The 21,726-nt window shown below is 36.7% G+C and overlaps 1 protein-coding gene across 1 annotated transcript in view; it reads left to right on the forward strand.

The window, feature by feature from the left end:
- LOC122812083 (uromodulin-like) overlaps nt 1-17,052 on the forward strand; it is a 763,298-nt gene extending 746,246 nt beyond the window's left edge. Inside the window, exons 13-14 of the mRNA XM_044084352.1 lie at nt 2,598-2,627; nt 16,760-17,052. Coding sequence (XP_043940287.1) covers nt 2,598-2,627; nt 16,760-16,827 — 98 coding nt within the window. The 3' untranslated portion in view covers nt 16,828-17,052. The remainder of the gene's footprint in view (nt 1-2,597; nt 2,628-16,759) is intronic.
- Nucleotides 17,053-21,726: the final 4,674 nt, after the last annotated feature.

Genomic DNA, 21,726 nt, shown 5'->3' on the forward strand with positions numbered 1-21,726 from the left:
CAGACCATAAACTAATCTCACTGGATATTCACATCCCAACCCCACCCCCTGCCCAGAAAACCACAGTGAAAAACTTATCTAAAGCAAATTTCACACTCCTCATAACCGAGGGGGAATCCTTCAAAGCCCCCGGGCCTGTGGAAAATACGGCCCAGACCGCAGAATCCTTTATAAACGCATTCTATGAACACCTTCAGGAATGCATGGATCATGCGATCCCAAATAAAACCAAGACCCAATCCTCCAAAGGCAGATGTCCTGTCTGGTGGACCCCAGCCATAAACAAACTATACAATAGAAGGAGGAAGCTACTAAATGATAGAGCAAAATCCCAAAAAGGGAAGGCATCACTGATCAGTATTAGCAAAAAACTACGGGCACTCATAAAATTGTCTAAGGCCAGCTTCGAGAGAAAAATTGCACAGGACACTAAAGATAATCACAAGGCTTTCTTTAGTTATGTTAGGAACCTGGGTGGTAATTCCCAGATATGCTCAGAATTAGTCCAAAATGACAAAAAATACACTGAACCCGCAGACATTGCCAACATCCTAGCTGACAGGTTCAGCGCAAACTTCTCCCCACCCCCTCCCCACCAAAAGGGCAAATATCTATCCCAGCAGAGTGCTGCCCCCCCCGACATCTCAGATGCTCATGTAAGAACCACCCTCTCCAAAGCAAAAAACACAGCATCAATGGGACCAGACGGTGTCCCGGGCTGAAGTCCTACATGAACTCCAAGAAGAGCTAAACCCAAACATAAAACTACTGTTGAATCTCAGCCTTACTACAGGATATGTGCCCACAGAGTGGCATACAGCAGCAATGGTCCCTCTCCATAAAGGTGGTGCCTCAACGGATCCTGGAAACTATCGCCCCATAAGCCTGACTAGCTTGGTCTGCAAAGCTATGGAAAGGATCATCATGGTCCTCATAAATAAAGATATTGGGGACCTACAGACACTGGATCCTACCCAGTTCGGCTTTGTTAAGGGCAGATCCTGCCTCTTAAACCTGGTTGATTTCTTTGAAACAGTCACCAAGGTGATTGACGAGGGGAAGGTGGTCCACACAGCCTACCTGGACCTCGCAAAAGCCTTCGATACAATACCCCACTCGGGCATTATAGATAAGCTCACCAGCTTAAATATAAACCCCTATGTCACTAGATGGATTGCAAACTGGCTCAAGGACAGAACCCACATGGTTAGAATTGCTGTAGCCATGTCAGACTCCAAACCAGTTACAAGTGGTATCCCACAAGGCTCAGTCCTGAGACCTCTCTTGTTCGGTATATATTTCTCAGAGGTACAGGCCAACACGGAAGGACTGTGGCTGACCAAGTTCGCAGATGACTGCAAACTGGGTGCCATAATAGACTCTCCAGCCGACACAAGCATCCTCCAAAAGGGCCTCATAGAAACAGACAACTGATGCCAGAGCCATGGCCTCAAGCTAAATGCCAAAAAGTGTATAGTCATCCCCTTTGGCAAAAACAAAGTGCCCACAAATTACCACATAGGTGGTAATCCATTAAGTACAGAAGAAGCAATTAGGGACCTGGGGACCCAAGTTGATAGCAATCTCTCATTTGACAACCACGTGGCCAAAGTGGTTAGAAAAACATTTCATATAGCCCACCTAATCATGAAGGGATTCACATCTAGATCAGGGGAGGTCATCGTGCCTCTTTACTCATCCCTCATAAGGCCCATAATTGAGTACAATGCCCCTTTTGGGATGTACCTTACCAGACACCTGCAGCAACTGGAAAGACCCCAAAAGTACCTCACCAAGAGGATTAAAGGGCTCAAACAGATGCCATATGCTGCCCGGTTAAAGAAACTCCAGCTCTACTCAGTGGCATACCGCCTGTTCAGAGGCGATCTGTGCCTGACATATAAAGCCATGTCCAACCCGGAATTAATGGACATGCTGCACATCAGAAAATCCAAATCCCATCGAGCTACGTGCTCGAGAGACTTGAACATCAGCACTGAAATAAATAGGACATGCTGGAGGGACAGATTCATAACCCAGAGGCTCCCTTCACTCTGGAATAAAATCCCAGTCCAGGTTAGGCAGAGTCCCTCATTGACTCTCTTCAAGAGGAATCTTGATGAGTGGATGGGAGATCATAGGTTTACCCCGGGTATCACTTCTGTGTCACTGTTAGACAGAGGCACAGTATACTAACCTCGAAAAAGGGCATAGCAACATAAATTTAAAATGGGTGGCGAAAACCAAACACATTCTGGCTAGGCTTATAAATGCCCTAGGACAGATAGCCTAGTATGAACCTATGAACCTATGAACCTAATTCTGCTACAAGCTGCAAGGGAGTTATCTGTTTCTGAATATTGACCTTTAACCACCAAGCACTAATTCAGTCTTAAGGAAGTAATCATAAATTAATTTACACATTGCAATTTATTCACTGAGTGTACAAAGCATAATTCATAAATAAATATTCTTAAGGAAGTAAGTACCTATAAATAAGTTTACACAGGAAAACTTACCATTAAGGATTTGTAAGATAAGAGGTCCTTTATAAATACATGTCACTGTTGTGATCCTCATTTTTTTTTCATTTACAGGTGATTCAACTTCATCATCTACTGGAAAAGGTAAGATCTAACTCTTTTTTGTTTTAATTGATTGCATTTTGACATATTAAAATGGCAATTTCAGAAAAAAAGACTAAATCTACATTTTATTTTAGTGTTTTATCGCAAAGTAGTTGACAAAAGCGATAGAATTTAAACAAGTAAATTTAAACAGATGTTAGGAAAAATAATACATATTAGAGGAAAAGTTAATAAAATATACAATAAAATCACACACCCACACACACACACACACACACACACACACACACACACACACACACACACGCACATATACTTAGGGAGATATGGAAAGTTAATTATAAGCAAGGCTAAATACTAAACGGAATTAAAAAGGTAACATATTAAATAAAGTTGCTACACCTTCCAGTTGTACCAGCAATCAGTGATGGGGGGGGGGGTCAGAAGTTGCTGCTGACAATATGTGAGGTGAACAGCCTGATCTGCTGAACTGTTTAAAATACTAATGATGTTGTCTTGATATCATGACACATTGGACATTCTCTTGATATATTTGTGATATTTTGTTTTGCCGAAAGATTGTGTAGATGTATCCGCAGTCTCCCTGGGCTCTGTGACATTGAGGGATAAAGCTCAGACTATGACCCAGATGACCCAGGTTTAATTAGTTAGTGACTGCTGGAACAGTGAGGGACAAGAGAATGGGAATGAGGACCTGATGCCAATGCACTCATCCTGCGAGGTGGGGGTGGGGAAATTCTGTCAGCTGATCATCCCCATCCAATCACAGGCTGGAATGGTGCCAAGAAACAGAGCCAGGAGCATGAGCTTCTGTTGCCAATATGGTATTGTTAGCCTTTATTAGTGCATGTGCAGTTATAAGTATGCACATGGAGAATGCATAGCTCACCCCTAGGCTGATGTGGATTCTGATGTCAGCCACCCAGGGATGGGGTTGGGACTTTATGGAGCCAACAATGCAAATTAAAGATGACTTTGGCTTTATTCCTCAATGGACAAGGAAAATAGTCTTGACAGATGCAGGAAGATAACTGATGCGCCGATTAGCCATCTTCTATGGGTTGCCTGGTCTGCTAGTCCAAATGGTCTGCCTGGTGACTATTGGCAGCAGAACGCTTATGGTCATTGTACAGCCACAGCATCAAATAACATCCATGTCTGCTTGGATAATGGTTGCTGTTCCTGTGTTCTCACCCAAGTTGATGGTCACATTGTCAGTAACAGGAAATGAATGAGCTAAGACATGTACAGGAGAGCATGTTGATGGTTGGAAAGTGTAAGAGACAAATAGCAACTAGCAAAATACATAACTACAGGCATTACAAATACTATAAATGCCCTGTTCACTTCCCCATTCATAGGCTTTATTCCCCTTGTTAGTTTGCTTCCCCTATACCTGCCGTTCCACCTTGCGCTTTAGGAAGTGCAAAACTCTTAAAATCTTGCATAAAGAATACAGTTTGAAATTAAGAAAGAGGGGGTAGAATATATGAATAAGTACTTCACTGATAAATATATTTGCAAAAACAATGCATTTATATTATTCCAGTAATCACTGCAGCATAAAAATTGTTGGGTGTGCATTTAGGCCATCTAGTATGAATTCCTCTGAATTATTTTATTAGAACAAAAAACAATAGTCATCAACCAGTATGGTTTATTCTTTTAAAATGTAATGCCACCACAATGCACCCTTTGGATTCATATTGGTTGAAAATGGGTTAAAGGAGGTATGCAGTAATGTAAGAACTTAGTAGGGCACATTTCTTAAATATATTTCTCCACTGTCAGTGACACCCCACAGAGTGAAATATTGTTTCTCCTGTAAGCCCTGTATTTGATTATTATTTTTTCTTTATTTGAATGGTGCTTGCTCTTTTTTATGGATGTTCGAGTATAGCTTAAAGCTTGTCTGTGGTCCAGCAAGTTGCCTTGGCCAGTCCAGATATGTAGTCTAGTATCAGCAAACTGTTAACATTATGAACTGCTATTCACTGTAAGAATTGTTATTACTGCTGTTGTATATACACCGCTCAACTTGCAGACATTGAAAATAAGAACATGGTCTTTGAAATTAGGTACATCCCACCAAAAATGTAGATATCTCATTAAAATAAAGAATGAATACCAAATAACACATAACTTCAGAAAGAAATGTGGGACACTGCTCAGAAATACATTTATAAAAAATACAGAATACAAAAATGCTGGAAAAATATAAGCATATTATCAAAGAAACATTCCACAGTCTGTAGACTTTAATAAACTGTATTGCAAAATTAAACCACATAAGTTCATTTATTTTGGATTCAGAAAAATGGAGATGTAGGATGTGTGCCCTCTTTTTTTTTAATTACTGTAGCAATTAGTATTATGATGATCATTTAGTGTCATTTTCAACTGCAAACATCACATGCAGTAAGAGGTATTCAGAAATTGTGTGAAGGAGAAAAATCAAGCCTGAAAATAAGGACATACTTCCAAAAACAGTGACATCTTGAGCAGAGGTAAATCTGGCCTGAAAATCGGAACATTTCACTGAAATACATACATTTGAGAGGACTGGTTATATACTGCCAGTTTTCTACAAAGATTTTCATTATCTTTCATTAAACATGAAGTTGTAAACAAAAGATTGTTTTCTTAATCTACCTCAGAAAACACAGTTTCCCATTTTCATTCACTTGTTTGTGTCTTTCGGCTTTTCCCGGTTAGGGGTCGCCACAGCAGAACTCCGGTCCGCTAATGATTGGCAGTTGATTTTTACATACCGGCTTGCCAGGCCTGATGCACAACCTTCAATGAAGGTACGCCCATTCACTCATGTCTCCATGCAGAAGACGCTCTAGCTGAGAATCAAACCGGACAGCATCTTATTGTGAGGCGACAATGCTACCGCAGCACCACCCCTGTAAATTTCTTTATTCCCAATGAAGACCATGTGACACACACTTAAATATAACTACAAGCAAAAGTGGATGTAACAATTGCAATTGATGTGATTAGAGCCACAGCACTATGAAATAATGTGGAAGAAAATGATTCATCTGGCTTTAATGTAAATAAGTATTTTAGTTCCCTTAAAGGGATAATATTATCATAACGTAGCAGCACTTAATCAGTACTGATATGAGAGAACACTAGCAACCAGCAATAATACTTTAACAATGATTTAAGACTACTGCGATCATGTATGTGTTTTTTTTTGTGTGTGTGTGTGTGTGTGTGTGTGTGTGTGTGTGTGTGTCTGTGCATGTGTGCATGTGTGTGTGTGTGTTTGTATGTGTGTGTGTGTGTGTGTGTGTGTGTGTATGTGTGTGTGTGTGTGTTTGTATATGTGTGTGTGTGCGTATGTGTGTTTGTATATGTGTGTGTGTGTGTGTGTGTGTGTGTGTGTGTGTGTGTGTGTGTGTATGTGGCACAATGACTGGAGGGGTGCCCAGTCTTACATGATGCAGCCACCATAGATATCTGCCATGGGTAGTGCTGAGCTGTAGTCTGCAATAGCTGGCTGACATTTTTAGATATGCAAATTATCTATTAATGAGGTATTTCTTGGGATTCACTGAGATCACCCGAGCAAGCAATGGTTTGCTCATGGCATCTCAGTGAATACCAGGAAAGAATGCAGTTTAATAAAATTGTAATTATTATTTTTATTTTAAATTATTTTTATTGCTTTGCCAGTGTAATTTAAGCACAAGAAACTATTGTTTATTTCCCATGACTGTGCTAAAATGAATAATAACTGGTATGAAATCTCTTTTTGGGAGTTCACTTTTTTTAGTCTTTTATATTTATGTTTTAATTTGGAGGTATAGTCAGGTTGCTGATTAATGCAGTACTGATTACTTTTTGTACTTTAGTAGATTGGATTCTAGTTTTGCATTTCACTGAGAAGTGCAGCACTTATCATGGGCACTCTCATTGGCAAGTCGAGTGCACATTTTTGAATAATAATATAATGTTTGTTGTATAATGCTTAGTGTAGAAGTCATTTATGCAGCAATGCCAAAAATGTTCTCCCTTGCATCGGCTTGACTGCATGAACTACTCACTTCCTATCTGCTGGCTTACATGACCCTTTTTTTTCTGCAAACACATATATAACAGGTTCCCTGTTTTCCAACCTTCATCTTTTCTATTTTCACAAAATGTATTTTATTTTGATGTATAACCCCCAGTATCCATTCTACAGTATAAATTCACTTCACTACCTTTTCCTGTCTTACCATCTCATACCTGCCCTTCTCCTTTGCAAAATTCTTCAATAGATTGCATTCATGTAATGACTCTTTCTGGGCTTACAGACCCCTTTCATCTATATAACACCAGTAATAACCATATCTTAACTTGCTTTTGGGAAACACTTCTAACCTCCAGTTTATTTACTTTTTATCTTCAATGTCAGTCTGTTATGTTTCTTATATTCTTCTATACAAAATTACATAACTAATCATAACTCCTTTATTGACTTTGGCATAGTTTCCTAAAGCAACTACAGTTTTCGCACTACAACCTGAAACAAAAATACCACATTATATGCTTCTTTCTGTCATTTTTCAGTAAGGTAACATTCTTAAGAATTGTTCTGTAACATGTCATTTCTTCAGCTTTTTTTCCAAAAAGGGTTTAATCTGGGAAGAGTAAAAAAACAAATATGTGACCAATCTGCAGTAAAAGTTTTCTTACATCTCCAACAGTTAATGAATTTATTGTTATTAAATCTGGCGGTTCTTTTAGTTTAGAAAAGACCTATATAGAAACTTCCAAGTAAAAACTCTCAAATATTGTAACAAAAGGGTATGTTTTATTAAATATAGTAACTGATTTTATTCTCAATCAATAAGGTCTATTAAAGTTGGTTTATTTTTGTATTCCAACTATGATAGATATTTCGGCTGCATGTATGTTATTACATTATGTAAATGAAACAATTCTTGAGAATCTGCGTTGTATTTATTTATTAGACATTGACTATCCTTAATTTTTTATTCATTAAAGCATTGCTGCCAGCATATAAAGTTCATTACTTCCCAGTTATTAATTCTAGCATGACTGGTTTTATTAAAAAGCTCACATTATTTTATAGATATAATTAAATCAAACCAGAGTTTCAGATCTATGTTTCTTAAGATGGCGTTTTTGAGTACTTTTAAAAAATGATTAATCTAACTGGACTCAATGGGAAAGGAGATATTATATTGCATATAATTACATATATAATGCCAGAAAATATTGTCTTTTGCAATGTAATTTGTTGTATAAAATTTCAGTTTTTCTTCCTGAAAAAAAAAATAAGTCTAGATCTTTCCAAATAGTGCTGTAATTTGGATTTATCCAGCTGAAGATAGTTTTAACAGTTATTGATTTCATGTATGTATTTAAGTCTAGAAAGTTAATTCTTCCCAAAGCCCCAGGTTCAATGTGATGTTGTAAAGCTAGTCTCTGTTTTCTGGGATACCAGAGGAATTTTAATAGTATATTGTTGATTTCTTTTATTTGAGATTTATCAGGGGATAAAGCTAGAGCTTAAGGTATCGAAGGCCTTCTTAATATCTAGGCTCACAAATAAAGCTTCTTCTTTATTTTAATTAAAATATCTACTAGAGTTAATACTCTTCTAATATTAGCATGGGCTTGTGTTTTACGTATGAAGCTAGTTTGATCTACAGTTATTATTGGCATTAAGGGTTCTTTTAATCTGTCGTTAAAGATTGGCACAAGACTTTTATAGTCATTGTTTAAAACAGAGACAGGCATGTAAGAGAAGTGAGCACAGTTTTAGATCTTTATTTTGTTTCAGTATTGTATCAATTAGACAATATCTCCAAGATGGAGGAATAACTTTTTTTATTTTGAATTTCTATGAGGGTTTTCTGAAAGAAATTAATAGTGTTTGAAGAAAATAACTTTCAGATATAATTCCATCTTTGCCAGGAGCTTTATTAGTTTTAAGCTGTTTGTCTTTACTGATGATTTCTTTATCAGTTTGATCATGTTCTTCTTTGTTTCAATGGTAATCTTTTCCAGGGCAAGTTATCTGGGTTTAGCTCTACATTTGAATCTGAATGATTTGATTCCTACGTTAAAGATGAGAAATATCATCTAAAAGTATTTAATATATCATTGCCTTCAGTGTAAGTTTATTATTTTTATAGTCTTTGTCTCAATTACTTAACCATTTTCTCTTCTAGATAAATTATGCATATGTTTGGGAGTCATATTCTTTGTCATGATAACTTAATCACTTCTAGGCTGCATTTTATCTCTTCCACATAGGTTATGCATATGTTTGGGAGTCATAGCAAGTAAGGTGACTTTTAACTTTGCTATGGATAAAGCTGTTTTGTGTGTTAGAATATCTGAGTATATTTTATTTAAGCTTTCTAGTGTATCAAATGTAGTTTTATCACTATAATTATAATTAGCTTTAGCTTTTTGTAGCTCATTTTGTATGTTTATTCCAATTCCTTTAATTTGTGCTTATACCAAGATAATAATCTGTTTTATATATATATATATATATATATATATATATATATATATATATATATATGTATATGTGTGTGTGTGTGTGTGTGTGTGTGTGTGTGTGTGTGTGTGTGTGTGTATATATATATATATATATATATATATATATATATATATATATATATATATATATATATATATATATATATATATATATATATATATGGGACTACTTCTAAAGCCCGACTCTCAGATGACCAACTTTCAAAATCCCAAGGCAAAAATCAAGAAAGTTCAGAAATCCAAACATCGATTTTTACCAGGGTGAGTAAATATGTAGCCAACTGTAAATGAAACTCATGCCATGGTAAGTAGAACTTACCTAGGTGGGGCACTACACCCCCACACCTCCCTAACTAAATATACCATCTCCAGGATTGCACTATGGTGGAGAACATGGCACATTGGACAAGTGTTTATTTACCCTAGTAAACAGTTGACATTTTTGTCTCAAAATTTTGAAAGTCAGTCATCTGAGAGTTGGGATTTAGAAGTGACTCCTTCTATATCTATTTATCTATATATATATATATATATATATATATATATATATATATATATATATATATATATATAGACATACATACATATGTATGTCCTTTTAATGAGTCCAAAACCATAATTATATATGTGTATTCTATGTAATTTGTCTTTACGAAGAATTCAGCATCAGAAAGTAACAAGTAATTATATTCTTTTAATTTGGTTACATAAGCTATTATTCTGTTAATGCATGGGAGTTTCTTGTATATGGTTTCAAGTCTGATGATACGTGCATTATGATCAGAGAATGAACAGGGTATAATGTTGAATTCTATTAATTTAGTTATTTTAGCTTGTGAGATTAATATTTCATAAGTTCTAGTCTGTGTTCCATAATTAAATGAATAATAAGTAAAATTTAGAGATTTGATTTCTTTAAGTGAGGACTGCATCTTTTAAATTTAGTAACTCTATCCAGTTTTTAAGAGCTTTTGATGATGTCAGCCATAGGTTTTTTTTTGCAATAAATTCTCTGTTGTTGATATACAGTTGAAGTCTCTTCCTAGTATTATGTTGCCTTTGGCATTGTATAGTATGATATTTAAATGTTTTTTGGCTAGGCTTAGACACATTCCAGGGAACCAACAAAAGCTGACCAAAGTCCAAAGTCTGTTGTTGTAATTTATTATTAAATGAAGCCTTGTTAGCGCAGTAGGTAGTGGGTCAGTCCCATAATCTGAAGGTCATGAGTTCGATCCTCACACAGGGCAATTTCAAATTTTAGGTGTTTTCGATGACAACGATGTAGACATGTCAGCATGTATTACTTGTGCGAAGAAGACACCTGAAGCTCCTTTGGGTTGGGAGGGTGGCCTAATGGTTAAGGTGTTTGCCTTACAAACCCAAGGTGCAGGGTTTGGGTCTCCCAAGGGATAATTGGCTAGGCTTAAAATGACTTGCAAGGGCAGTTAGCCTAGTACTAATCTATGAACCTATGAGTGGGTTTCACATTGTATACCCTATTTAGAAGATCTTGTTTATAATATAGCAGTGCATGGTGGTTTATTTTTACTGATTCCACACTACTTTCAAGACTGAAGTTTATTTTCTCTGGCTTATAGTACAGAAATGGTATACATAGGGTTGACACTTAGAATAACTATTTAGGGTGTTAGTCATTAAAATGGTCTCCTATAATCTTAAAGGAATTCAAAATCCTAATAAAAGGAAACCTTTCTGCAGCATCTATACAACTGGATCAAAATATATATTGCTTAGAAGAAATTTATACAATGGGCTCACATTTAGAATCTTTAAATAAAAAAAAGAATTTCATATATGCTTTCCTCAGATTCCAGTACTTAGGTTCATAGGTATATAGGTATATACTAGGATAATGACCATCAGGGCCTTTATAACCCTAGCCATGCAATCCAACCCAGCTGTGTCCCTATGTATCATATGTGTTTATTAGAAGGTGGTATGTTAATTGGAAAGTTTCTAAAGGTTATGTTGAGGGGAGGTATGCTAGTTTGGGCATTACTGTCTGCCTCTGTCTATCAGAGAGATGGGGACCATATCTGCAGTGAATTTCTGATTTTCCATCCATTGGTCAAGGTTATACTTAAATAGGGTTAAGGATGGACTGTGCTTTACATGGATGGGGAGCCTATTCCAGAGCATGGAGGTCCTCTGAGACACATATCTGTCTTACTGAAATATCTTATTTATATCACAAACAAAATTTAAATCCCTGGATCTAAGTGATTCTGATGCTGTTTGTTTTGTAGTCCATCAAAGTTGGATTCAAGAATGCCTTCTATGCCAGGCACATATAATCTGTTAGTAGCTTGTAGGAGACAGAATATAGAGATAGGGCTTTAAGGAAATTCATACAGGACAATGTATTTATACCTTGGATTTTCCTGGTGAGAAAACATTATGGGCATTCCAATTGTTGCATATGTCTAGTCAAGTACATGGCAAAGGGGGCATTATACATAATGATGGGACTGATAAGGGCCAAATAAAATGGCACTATGACATCCTTGGACCTGGATACCATGCCCTTACTTATAAGCTGGGTGACATCGAATGATTTTTTTACTACCTTGTCAACTTGTTGGTCAAAGACCAGATTTTTGTCTACATATGTTCCCAGATCCCTGACTACTGGGTCATCAATTCAGGTCATTTTATTGATGAAGTAATTAGCCTGGGAGGCAGTTTTGCCAAAAGGCACTATAATGTTCTTCTTGGCATTGAGTTTTGATCCGTGACTTTGGCACCAGACATTTGTCTGTATTACACTTTCTTGTAAGATGCTTGCGTCATAAAGGAATATATGATAGTTCCCAATTTGCAGTCATCTGCTAACTTGGTCAGTCGAAGGCCCTTGATATTAGCTTTTACCTCTGAGAATAGATTCCAAACAATAGCAGTCCTGGCATGTAGCCCTGAGGTACCCCACTGGTGAGCAATATCTTGATAGCGGTGGTTCATAGGTTCATAGGTGTGTACTAGGCTAATGGCCCTGGAGCTCTTACAAACCTAGCCCATAGATGTGCCCTGGCATTGTGCCACCAGACGTTAGTTCCCACTGCCTCTATCAAATAGATCCACTGCAGTGATTTCCGGGGGTGAACTTTCTATTTCCCATCCACTCATCAAGATTTCTCTTGAAGAGGGCCAGTGAGATGCTCTGCTTGACATGTATGGGAAGTCTATTCCAGAGCATGGGCAGTCTCTGGGTTATGAACCTGTCCCTCCAGCGTGTTCTGTTGATTGTGGTAATGAGGTTGAGGTCTCTGCAGCATGTGGTGTGGAAGGATTGGGATTTCTTTAGATGTAGCATTTCTAACAGAGCTGGGTCAGACATGGCTTTGAAGTCAAGCAGAGATTGACTCTTAGTAGACGATATGAGACAGAGAATAGCTAGAGTTTTTTGAGTCTGTCCATGTAGGACATGTGTTCAAGGCTCAGGATCCTCTTTGTGAGGTACTTGTGTGGCCTATCCAGCTGTTACATGTGTCTAGTGAGGTACATGCCAAATAGGGCATTATACTCAATGATTGGCCTAATGAGGGAAGAGTAGAGGGAGACAATGACCTCTTTCTTCCTGGATGCAAAACCCTTGGTAATGAGATGTGCCACACAGAAGGACTTTCTGACCACAGTGGCAATGTGGTGGTCAAAGGAGAGTTTATTGTCAACCTGTGTCACCAGATCTCTTATAACACCTTCGGTGTTCAGTGGGCTCCCATCGATGTGGTAATTAGTGGAAACTGGGTTTTTCCCAAAGGGAATGACAATGCATTTTTAGCATTAAGCTTAAGGCTATGGTTTTGGCACCAGTCATTGGTCTCAGTGAGGGCTTTCTGTAGGATGTCTACTTCACTTGGAGAGTTAATAATGGCTCCCAGCTTGTAGTCATCTGCGAACTTGGAAAGACAGAGTCCATCCATGTTGACCTGGACTTCTGAGAGGTATCAGTAATCCTGACTTTCTGGGTTCTGTGTGTGAGTCAGCTGTCAATCCATCAAGTTATGTGGGGGTTTATGCCTAGCTTGGTGAGTTTGTCAACTATACTTAAGTGTGGTATTTTATCAAATGCCTTAACCAGGTCCAGGTAGATGGTATGTACTGTTTTCATCTCATCCATTGTCTTGGTGACCTTCTCAAAAAAGTCCACCAAGTTTAGTAGGCATGACCTTTTCTTGAGAAAGCCAAAGTGGGTTGGGTCCATTGTCTGAAGATTGCCTATGTTGCACTCCCCCCCACACGCAGAAAAAAACTTACATTTTTAGAGTTTTACAGTTTTAAAAAGGAAGACAGTAATAAATTCCCTCTCTCCCCAACCTAAGAGCAAGTCATACCAAACAAATAGCATAGGGTACAGTATTAGTCAGGTTTATTTTTAATAGTAACTCTCAAGCAATCAGAAACTACAGTTATCTGGCAAAAACCAATCTCCATAGGTGTCGGTTAACCTACAGTTTACTGTAATTCATTCCATGGCTTTGCATATTAGATTTGTCAGACTAATAGGTCTGTAGTTTCTGAGGCTGGTTGATGTTCCACCCTTGAAAAGTGGGATAGCTGTTTTAGTCCTCCATCCTTGTGGTACAAAGCCTATTTGGGACTATAGTTGAAAAGTGACTCAAGTGATCCTTATAAGTCATGTTTTAAGCTATTTAAGAAGCATCCCGGGATATTGCCAGGGGCCATTGATGCTGTTTTTGCCTTAGTGAGCACTGCCAGGACCTGGTTCCTGTTAATAGCTGGGAGGTATGCTAGTAAACATTTCATGGGGGAAGGCTGAGGGGGAGTACAGGGTGAAGTCTGACCTGAATTTATCAGCCAGCAAATGTGCTATGTTGCTGAGCTTGGTGAAGGTGGCATCTTGACCACCAGTTTGACTCACTGATGTGTGCTGCTTTTCAGGTTTCAGGACATAGCTGTAGAGGGCCTTGTGGTTGTCTAGCTTGTGAGGCTGTCCTGACATTGTCGTTGTCCTTGTTGGACTTAATTAGTCCTCTTAGTTTCCTGTTTGTTTTAATTAGAGAGCTCCTCTCATTAGGGGAGCTGTTCTTTCTGAGTTTAGCTATGACTTTTTTTCTTTTTGTTATATACCCTATTAAGGTTAGGATTCCACATAATTATGACATGGTATAATTATCAATAGGAATGAGTCTTTCTAAGTAATCATGGTAAATCATGACTGTCTAGGTAAGTATATGTTGAAAGAAAGAATTAATTCTAGTTTTCTCTAAACTTTTAGTTATATAGCCAATACAGGCACCTTAAACACACAAATGAGCCTCAAACATTCAATGCAACTTAAAAGTCCCTGGTGTCATAACTCATGGGCTTCTAGGGGAGCAAATCATATTTGCTATAACATCCTTTTAAAATATTATTCCACACACATTTAAATTAGTCTCTTACATTCAATTAAATTTTAAAGAAACTTTCTTTTCTCAAAAGCCATTGTTTCACTTCCTTTCTCAAATGACTAGGTAATGCAGTAATATCATAAACAAAACCCCATCATATCAGGTCACATCTCTACCAAATGCCAAGCTATGGCACTATAATAATGCTGGTGTCTAATATCACCAATTTATTTCGATATTCTTGTTTTTACTGTTCATTTGGTGTCCGCAATATATAATTTATTACAGCTGAAAAATGGAGCATAATCATAAATCACACCCTATTGATTGTTAATCAACAGGGTGTAAATAGCATGGGGGACTGCACCAGAGGAAAATCCCAAGTTCCAGACCAGAAACAACAGTAGCAAAGTTTAAGTTCTTTCATCAGCAATAACAAGATGTGACTTCCATGAATTGTTTGCAGTGTCAGTGGTGCAACAGGTAGTGTACTTGTCTTTAGTGCAAAAGGCTTTGGGTTATATTCCCTCACCTGGAAGGTTAATTACTAGTATTATAGTGCCACACAACAAGAGTGTTTTATTTCTGAGTGTGTCATACTTCACAAGAGATATTAAACTGAGACCCCATCTGCTTGAGTTGATGATAATTCACAGCTAGATATAGAAGATCCCATAGCACCTATCAAAAAGAGTAGATAAAGTTCCTCAATGTGTTGCCCAAATCTCCCCTTATAGTGCAAATGTCACTAGGATCTCCCCTGAAAAGAGGCTACTAACCTAATGGGACTGACTCAGTCAACAAAGAATAAATAAAACATTTAACAGCACAGACTGATGTTTGTTAGTATAAATACTCTTTACATTTATACATTTATTTTGGTCTGAAATGATCGATCCTACCCAGACAGTTTGCTGGAATAAGTGATTTATACATAATTTATGTTTATACAGTGATCTTAAGAAGTATATACAGCATTTGCTTTTGCACTGTGACAACTGGTCAGTACTGTGGCCTGAAAGTTTGGTAAGTGTGAACAGCATCGAAGTATGGCCTGTAGATTAGAAGGACAATGTAGTTAGTTGCTCAGATGTAAAGAGTAGCTGGTATACTCTTACACATTATTAACAAATATGTTGGTGTAGACATATTGTTAGCAGATGAATTATCAATAGATCAGTAATTATAGGCCTTATATGCAGGACACGCTAATGTGAAAGACATTTCTAGACACTGTGATGCTTTGAGCACTGTTGCTGTGAGCTAGAATCAGAGCAAAATTTGTTAACAGGTATTTTCTCAATAGACTGGTATTATAATCCAGGTGTGTGATACACAGATATATACAACTTTTTAGTTTCTATAATATTTTGACTTTTTGGTGCTAGATAGACTGACTTCAAAGCTGATTAGCATAGGCCTCTTAAAAGAGAGTACTATTATACTAGTTCCACTGACATTTAGCCATCTAATGATTCTAGTTATTCAGATACTGAAAGGTGTGGTGCATTAGCTTAGAGAGGTAAGAATACCAGGACATAAGGCAATGGTTTGAAAAGTATTTCTTGTGTGTAACAGCAGAACATAAGGGTGCTGAAGGAGAAGCAAATTTATTAAAAGTACAAATGATACATATTAAAATAAAGTAGCATTTAAGTATACTAAACATCAAGGGTTTTTATTTGAGATGAGAGAAACTAGCCTACAAATGGCTGGTGAAAATAAACATAGGCCTGTCGTAGGAACATTAAAGCAGTAAATGCACTGCTTAAATATATGTACACTAGTAAGCATGGAGATTTGCATAAAATGAAATGTTTTTTCTCCATTATCAACACAATCAGCTGTTGCTTACCCTGCAAAATTCTTGTTCAGCCATCACTCACTCAGAAAATACTTTATATCAATAAAACTACAGAAACTTTGAAAAAAAAATTATGAGTGAAGGAAAAGATTCTGATGCATCAAGAAGTCCCAGATGCACTTAGGTATAATTCTTCTAAGTGTTATAATGAAAAATCAACATTGCTACCTGTGATGTCTTCAGCTGTAATTTTTACTGACTACAAAATGTATCTGTAAAATCCTGTAAAACACTTAATGAATGCAGACCTGTCACCAGGTAGTGACGTAGTGAATATTGTGGACAAATGATACCCAGTACCATTTTCATCTGTTTCATGATTTGAGCATCACATCCCTTACTACAACTGTCGCATCTCTTTTCTGCTCTTACAGAGTTCCCATTGATGCAGACAATCTTCTCGACTCTGATGCTTCTGACTTTGAACAGAATTTTAGACTGACATCTCAATAAATGACCATGGATGTGGAACTCCTGTTTGATTCTTCAGGTTATCACCATTTACATTTTGATTTATGTCACAGAGTGCTGCATCAACTTCTAAGCTGTAGACATGTATGTTTGAGCAATGTATGTGTTTGCTGTAACTACTGAATAATGGTCAAATAAAGTAAATCTGTTCAGAAACATAAATTATCTTGAATATAAACAGCAAATAAAAGTCTTTCAGCTATTACTATTTAAATGTGTTTTATTTTAAATGCGATTATGTTAAATAACATCAGTCTTGCACTGGGAGATTTATTGTTATGCAGCAGTACTTTTCAGAGTTACCATTACATTTGTACAATGGTACAAGGCTGTATCTGTGTGTTTTACTGTCAGTAGCTCCATGCTTTTTACAGTTCATTTTTAAAATGGCATGAATTGTGTTTTTTGTCTCCGTAGAAATAGTTACTTATTTATGTATTATTTTAAGGTGTCACATTCTACAATATTGCAAAATGTCCATCACCGCGTTTTCATTCACATATGCGGAACTTTAACATAACACAGCTGCATATTTTATACATGACCTGTGTGTGTACATCACAGTCTATTTCTGTGATCTACTCTCAGACCTATCACTATTCCACTGTATGTTACCTTCCAAGCAGTTTTGGGAATAACCCTTGGTTCCCTTATAAACTGTACTTTAAACCTGTTATATACTTTTGTACTATATTTTCCTCTGAGATAAAAAAAAAAAAGTCATTTTACATATATAAAAATGTAAATAATGCACCAAATTTCACTTCCTTGTCAAAGAGCAAGTGTGTGTGTGTGTGTGTGTGTGTGTGTGTGTGTGTGTGTGTGTGTGTGTGTGTGTGTGTGTGTGTGTTTGTGTATGTGTGTGTATGTGTAACAATGTGTGAGACATAACTTTTGCTAGGATCATTACAGTGGTCATTTCTAATTTTTATCCATTCTTACTTTCAGTCTCATCCATACCATTCACTAACTTCTCCACTACATACCAAAAAAAGCACTTTACCCTCACACATACTGTTTCCTCTCAAGGCATTACCAAAAACAGTAGTGCACAACTGTGAATCAACAGTGAAAACAGTGTGTTCATAAAATGAAACTAATACATTCATCAGTATAACAAATCTCATTAGTATTCAACAGCAAAAAAAAGTATTATAATTAATTAAATTCTAGCACAACCCATACTATTCACGATTTTCCACATGATTTTCACTACAGTATGGAGAAAGCTACACAGCCTCATAAACATCATAACTGCTGCCATCTGAGCAGAGCTCAAATAAGGGACATCCTTGTAAGGATTTAAAACTCCAACACCAGTAGCTAAACTTTGACATGACTGCCATCACTATAAAAGACACCCTGACCCTCAGAATCACTTTCAAGCATCAAACTAGCATTCTTACTGGAACCCTTTAAATGACATCAAAGGTTAGATGGCATTCCCCAGAGAATTACATGGAGGAAGAACATAACAGAATAACAAATATAAAAAAAAAAAAAAACAAAAGAAAGAAAAACAGAAAAAAAATATGGCAAATCATTAAATGGTTACAGCAAAACCACAGAAGGATGTATTGCAACAATAAAACAACCATGAAGGTAAGAACAGCAACAAATCATGTATAACCATTACATTTAGACAATGGCTGGCTTCACAGATTGCAGTGCATTGTGCAGCGGTAATTAACCGCGCGGGTAGAGGAGTTCAAGGACAATGTGTGATGCACGTGTTCTTAGTTATAAGCTTCACGATATGGCAAGCTTCCAAGCATTAGTGTTGTACAGGTGTGAAGCATGTTGTAAGTACCAGAGACTTATAAGAAAAGGTCACGCTGAAACCATGGATAGGGTCACTCATTATTTGCACAGTATCTGATTTATGTGCCTGCAAACATTCATATTTATAGATACGGATCTAGCTTGTCTCTTTATTGCCATTTTTATAATGATTTATGTTACAGATGTTGCTATAAATTCCAAATTATAAATACTTGCAGTTATTCATATATTCATCAATACTCAAAGTAGTTAATGGAATAGGTGAGTAGTGCAGAAAGAAAAAATAAGAAGAAATGTGTAGTATGATTTAGTTCAATAAACTGGAGTATTGTTATTGCTTTGTAACTGAAAATGCATCAGGACTGTGCTTCAATGAAAGGTGCATGTGAAGGTAATACATAACTGCTTTAAACCCCATGTGGGGTTTGGGTTTGGCATAATGGTTAAGATATTTATTTCACTAGCATATGGGGTTTGATTCTCATCTTTGGAAGAAAAAAAACCTGGCTACACTTTAGATGTCTTGTAAGGGCAGCAAGCCTAGCACTTACCTGTGATTTATTCAGCTTTGCAAAGCCCTCAGTTTTGAAGATGAACAGCTTTAATCAGAAATAAAACTAAGTCCTGATTGGTAAAAGGAGGAAAGAGAACTGAACTAAAAAAAAAAAAAAACTGGCAATATTCCCTTCTCCATGGAAGTATGAAAAGCATTAGACTGAAATACTGTACTGACATGTGGAAAATTCTGGTGGCACAGAATTACAGGCTAGCAAGGGGTACCTGGCATACATGTATATGCAGGCAGAGTGCACTTTATAAGAGTTCTGTACTATCCTTACACTAATGTACCCATCATCCCTCATTCCACTACTCTGTATGCAATACAATGTACATTAACTGTTATTGTTACATTGCATTTCAGTACTTTGTTCACTCTCTCTCTCTCTCTCTCTCTCTCTCTCTCTCTCTCTCCCTCTGCATGAGTTTTTATCTGCACTTAGGTGGTTCATGTCAAGCTATCCTTCTGTACATATTTATACATTTCTCTTCCATCATGCAGCATTTTTGAAAATGACACTCAGCTTTCAATCTTTCAAATGTGGAACACTAAATTTCAAAATGCAGAACAGGGAAATCTTCAAACAATTGGGCAACAGAATTAAATAGAAAGCTGACAGCATGAATAAAATACTTTATGTTATAGTAGCAAAATGTTTGCTAACAAACCAAATCATTCACCATTAGTTATTATGTTTACCACTGAGTTTATTACTTCAACACCTTCATGTAGAATATGTTATACATTGTTTTATTATGAACTAGAATATTTTTGTGAAGCAAAGGAAATTTGTTAGAATGTCATAAATGTGAGAGGTATATGTTTTATTTAAAATGGAAATATCACTTATACTTTGCAATAGCTCAACACCTACCCTTAAATAAAATGTTTAGGTAATTGCCGACATTGTATGATGGCAATTTCCAGCTTCAAGATATTTCTTGTGTGCTTGGTTTTCTTAGACACTCCATACCCTAAGTCTATTTCATTGCTGAGGATCTCTTGTATCATAGCTTTTCTTCAGAAAAATACAGTGCTGTATAATTTTCTCACTTTTGTTAGGAAAACATCATATCCATTTCAGACTTGATTTTTATCTGTGGTTTGCATCTCTATGGTCACAAAATCATTGTCTACTTAAGCCACATTCAAAGCCTACCCTTAATTATACAGGCACTGTAAACTCTGCACATAGTAACACTTGGTGCAAAGCAAGTATAAATCCCTGCTGGTCTGTCCTCTGTCCCAAACAACTCTTTGCCAGAAGTGCAAGAGCTGTGATTGATGGTTCTGCAAAGGAAACAAAACTGTAATCAGAAAATGCATATAATAAATGCCCATACTCACTGTAATATGCTTAAACTGTTCTTACTTAATGGCTTTAATCACCTGTACCTGGCACAGGGAACTGTGTTCTAACACTCCTACTATATACATTAACTTCACAAATAGTGCACTTGAAGGCAGGTGAATACTCCAAGGTGGAGCAACCTTTGGTGTGCTCTATATGTTATCATATACACACATATAGTCCCACTAATCAGAGGAAAGCAGTTCCATTCCTTATAATTTTAACAGGTACCCCTCCAAAATGGCTGACATTTTCCAATCCTCTTTTGTAAATCTGCCCACACCCATGATTCATTCATTTTCTATCAGTTAATGTGTTAGACTGTGCTTGCAGCATTGTGTTTGATGCAACCTTTCACTTCCAGTAACATTTCTATGTCTGTGCGTTATCTTTATTCTGATATGGGCTTGCTGTAATTACTCATCTTTCCCCTATAAAAGCATACTGCTTAGCAGATCCTAAACTCTTCCTAACATTGCATTATAGCAAATTTTCTCTCTCTCTCTCAGCCACCCTCCATAATTGTGCCTTTTGAATCACTGTTTTTTTTTCCTTTTAACAAAAAAAAAAAAAGAAAGAAGAAGAACTACCACACTGGCCTCCGTAAAAGTTTTCCTTTGTCTGGTAGTTGGTATATAATGTTAATGTTATGAATTGTTAACAAACTGTTTCCTGCAGTCCAGTGCATGATTCCCACAGCCTACCTGTGTCATTGTGAGTCACTTAACTTATTCCTGCCTTTTTGTATACTTTGATTTAATTACTTTAGTTTCTTATGGTATCCTGATATGTCTGCAGATTACTTCTTTAAGCAAATGATTTATCAAATAAAAAAGCAACATAAGAAAGGACACTGTACAAGTACCAAAATGACAGTAAAGTTATTGATCAAGGATATCCTGTAGTGGTAATATTAATAAACTTTTTTCACTAATTTTACACATTCATATTTATTTTCAAATTTTTATAATTCAGAAAACTGCATATTATTGAGGAGTACAGTGTGAAATGACATAGTGAGAAACAAAAAATATGTTGTCAGTAACTTACAGGCTATTGCATGGAATCATGTGAAACCTTAGATGAAGCTGAAGAAAACTATCACTGATGCATGCTCTGAAATTTATACAGCTTGAGAGATATTCAGTGTTATACAACATTCATACATTTTCATACTT

The sequence above is a fragment of the Protopterus annectens genome, chromosome 9.part0, assembly GCF_019279795.1.
Source record: "Protopterus annectens isolate FY-2018-M chromosome 9.part0, PAN1.0, whole genome shotgun sequence".
In the NCBI taxonomy this organism is placed as follows: Eukaryota; Metazoa; Chordata; order Ceratodontiformes; family Protopteridae; genus Protopterus; species Protopterus annectens.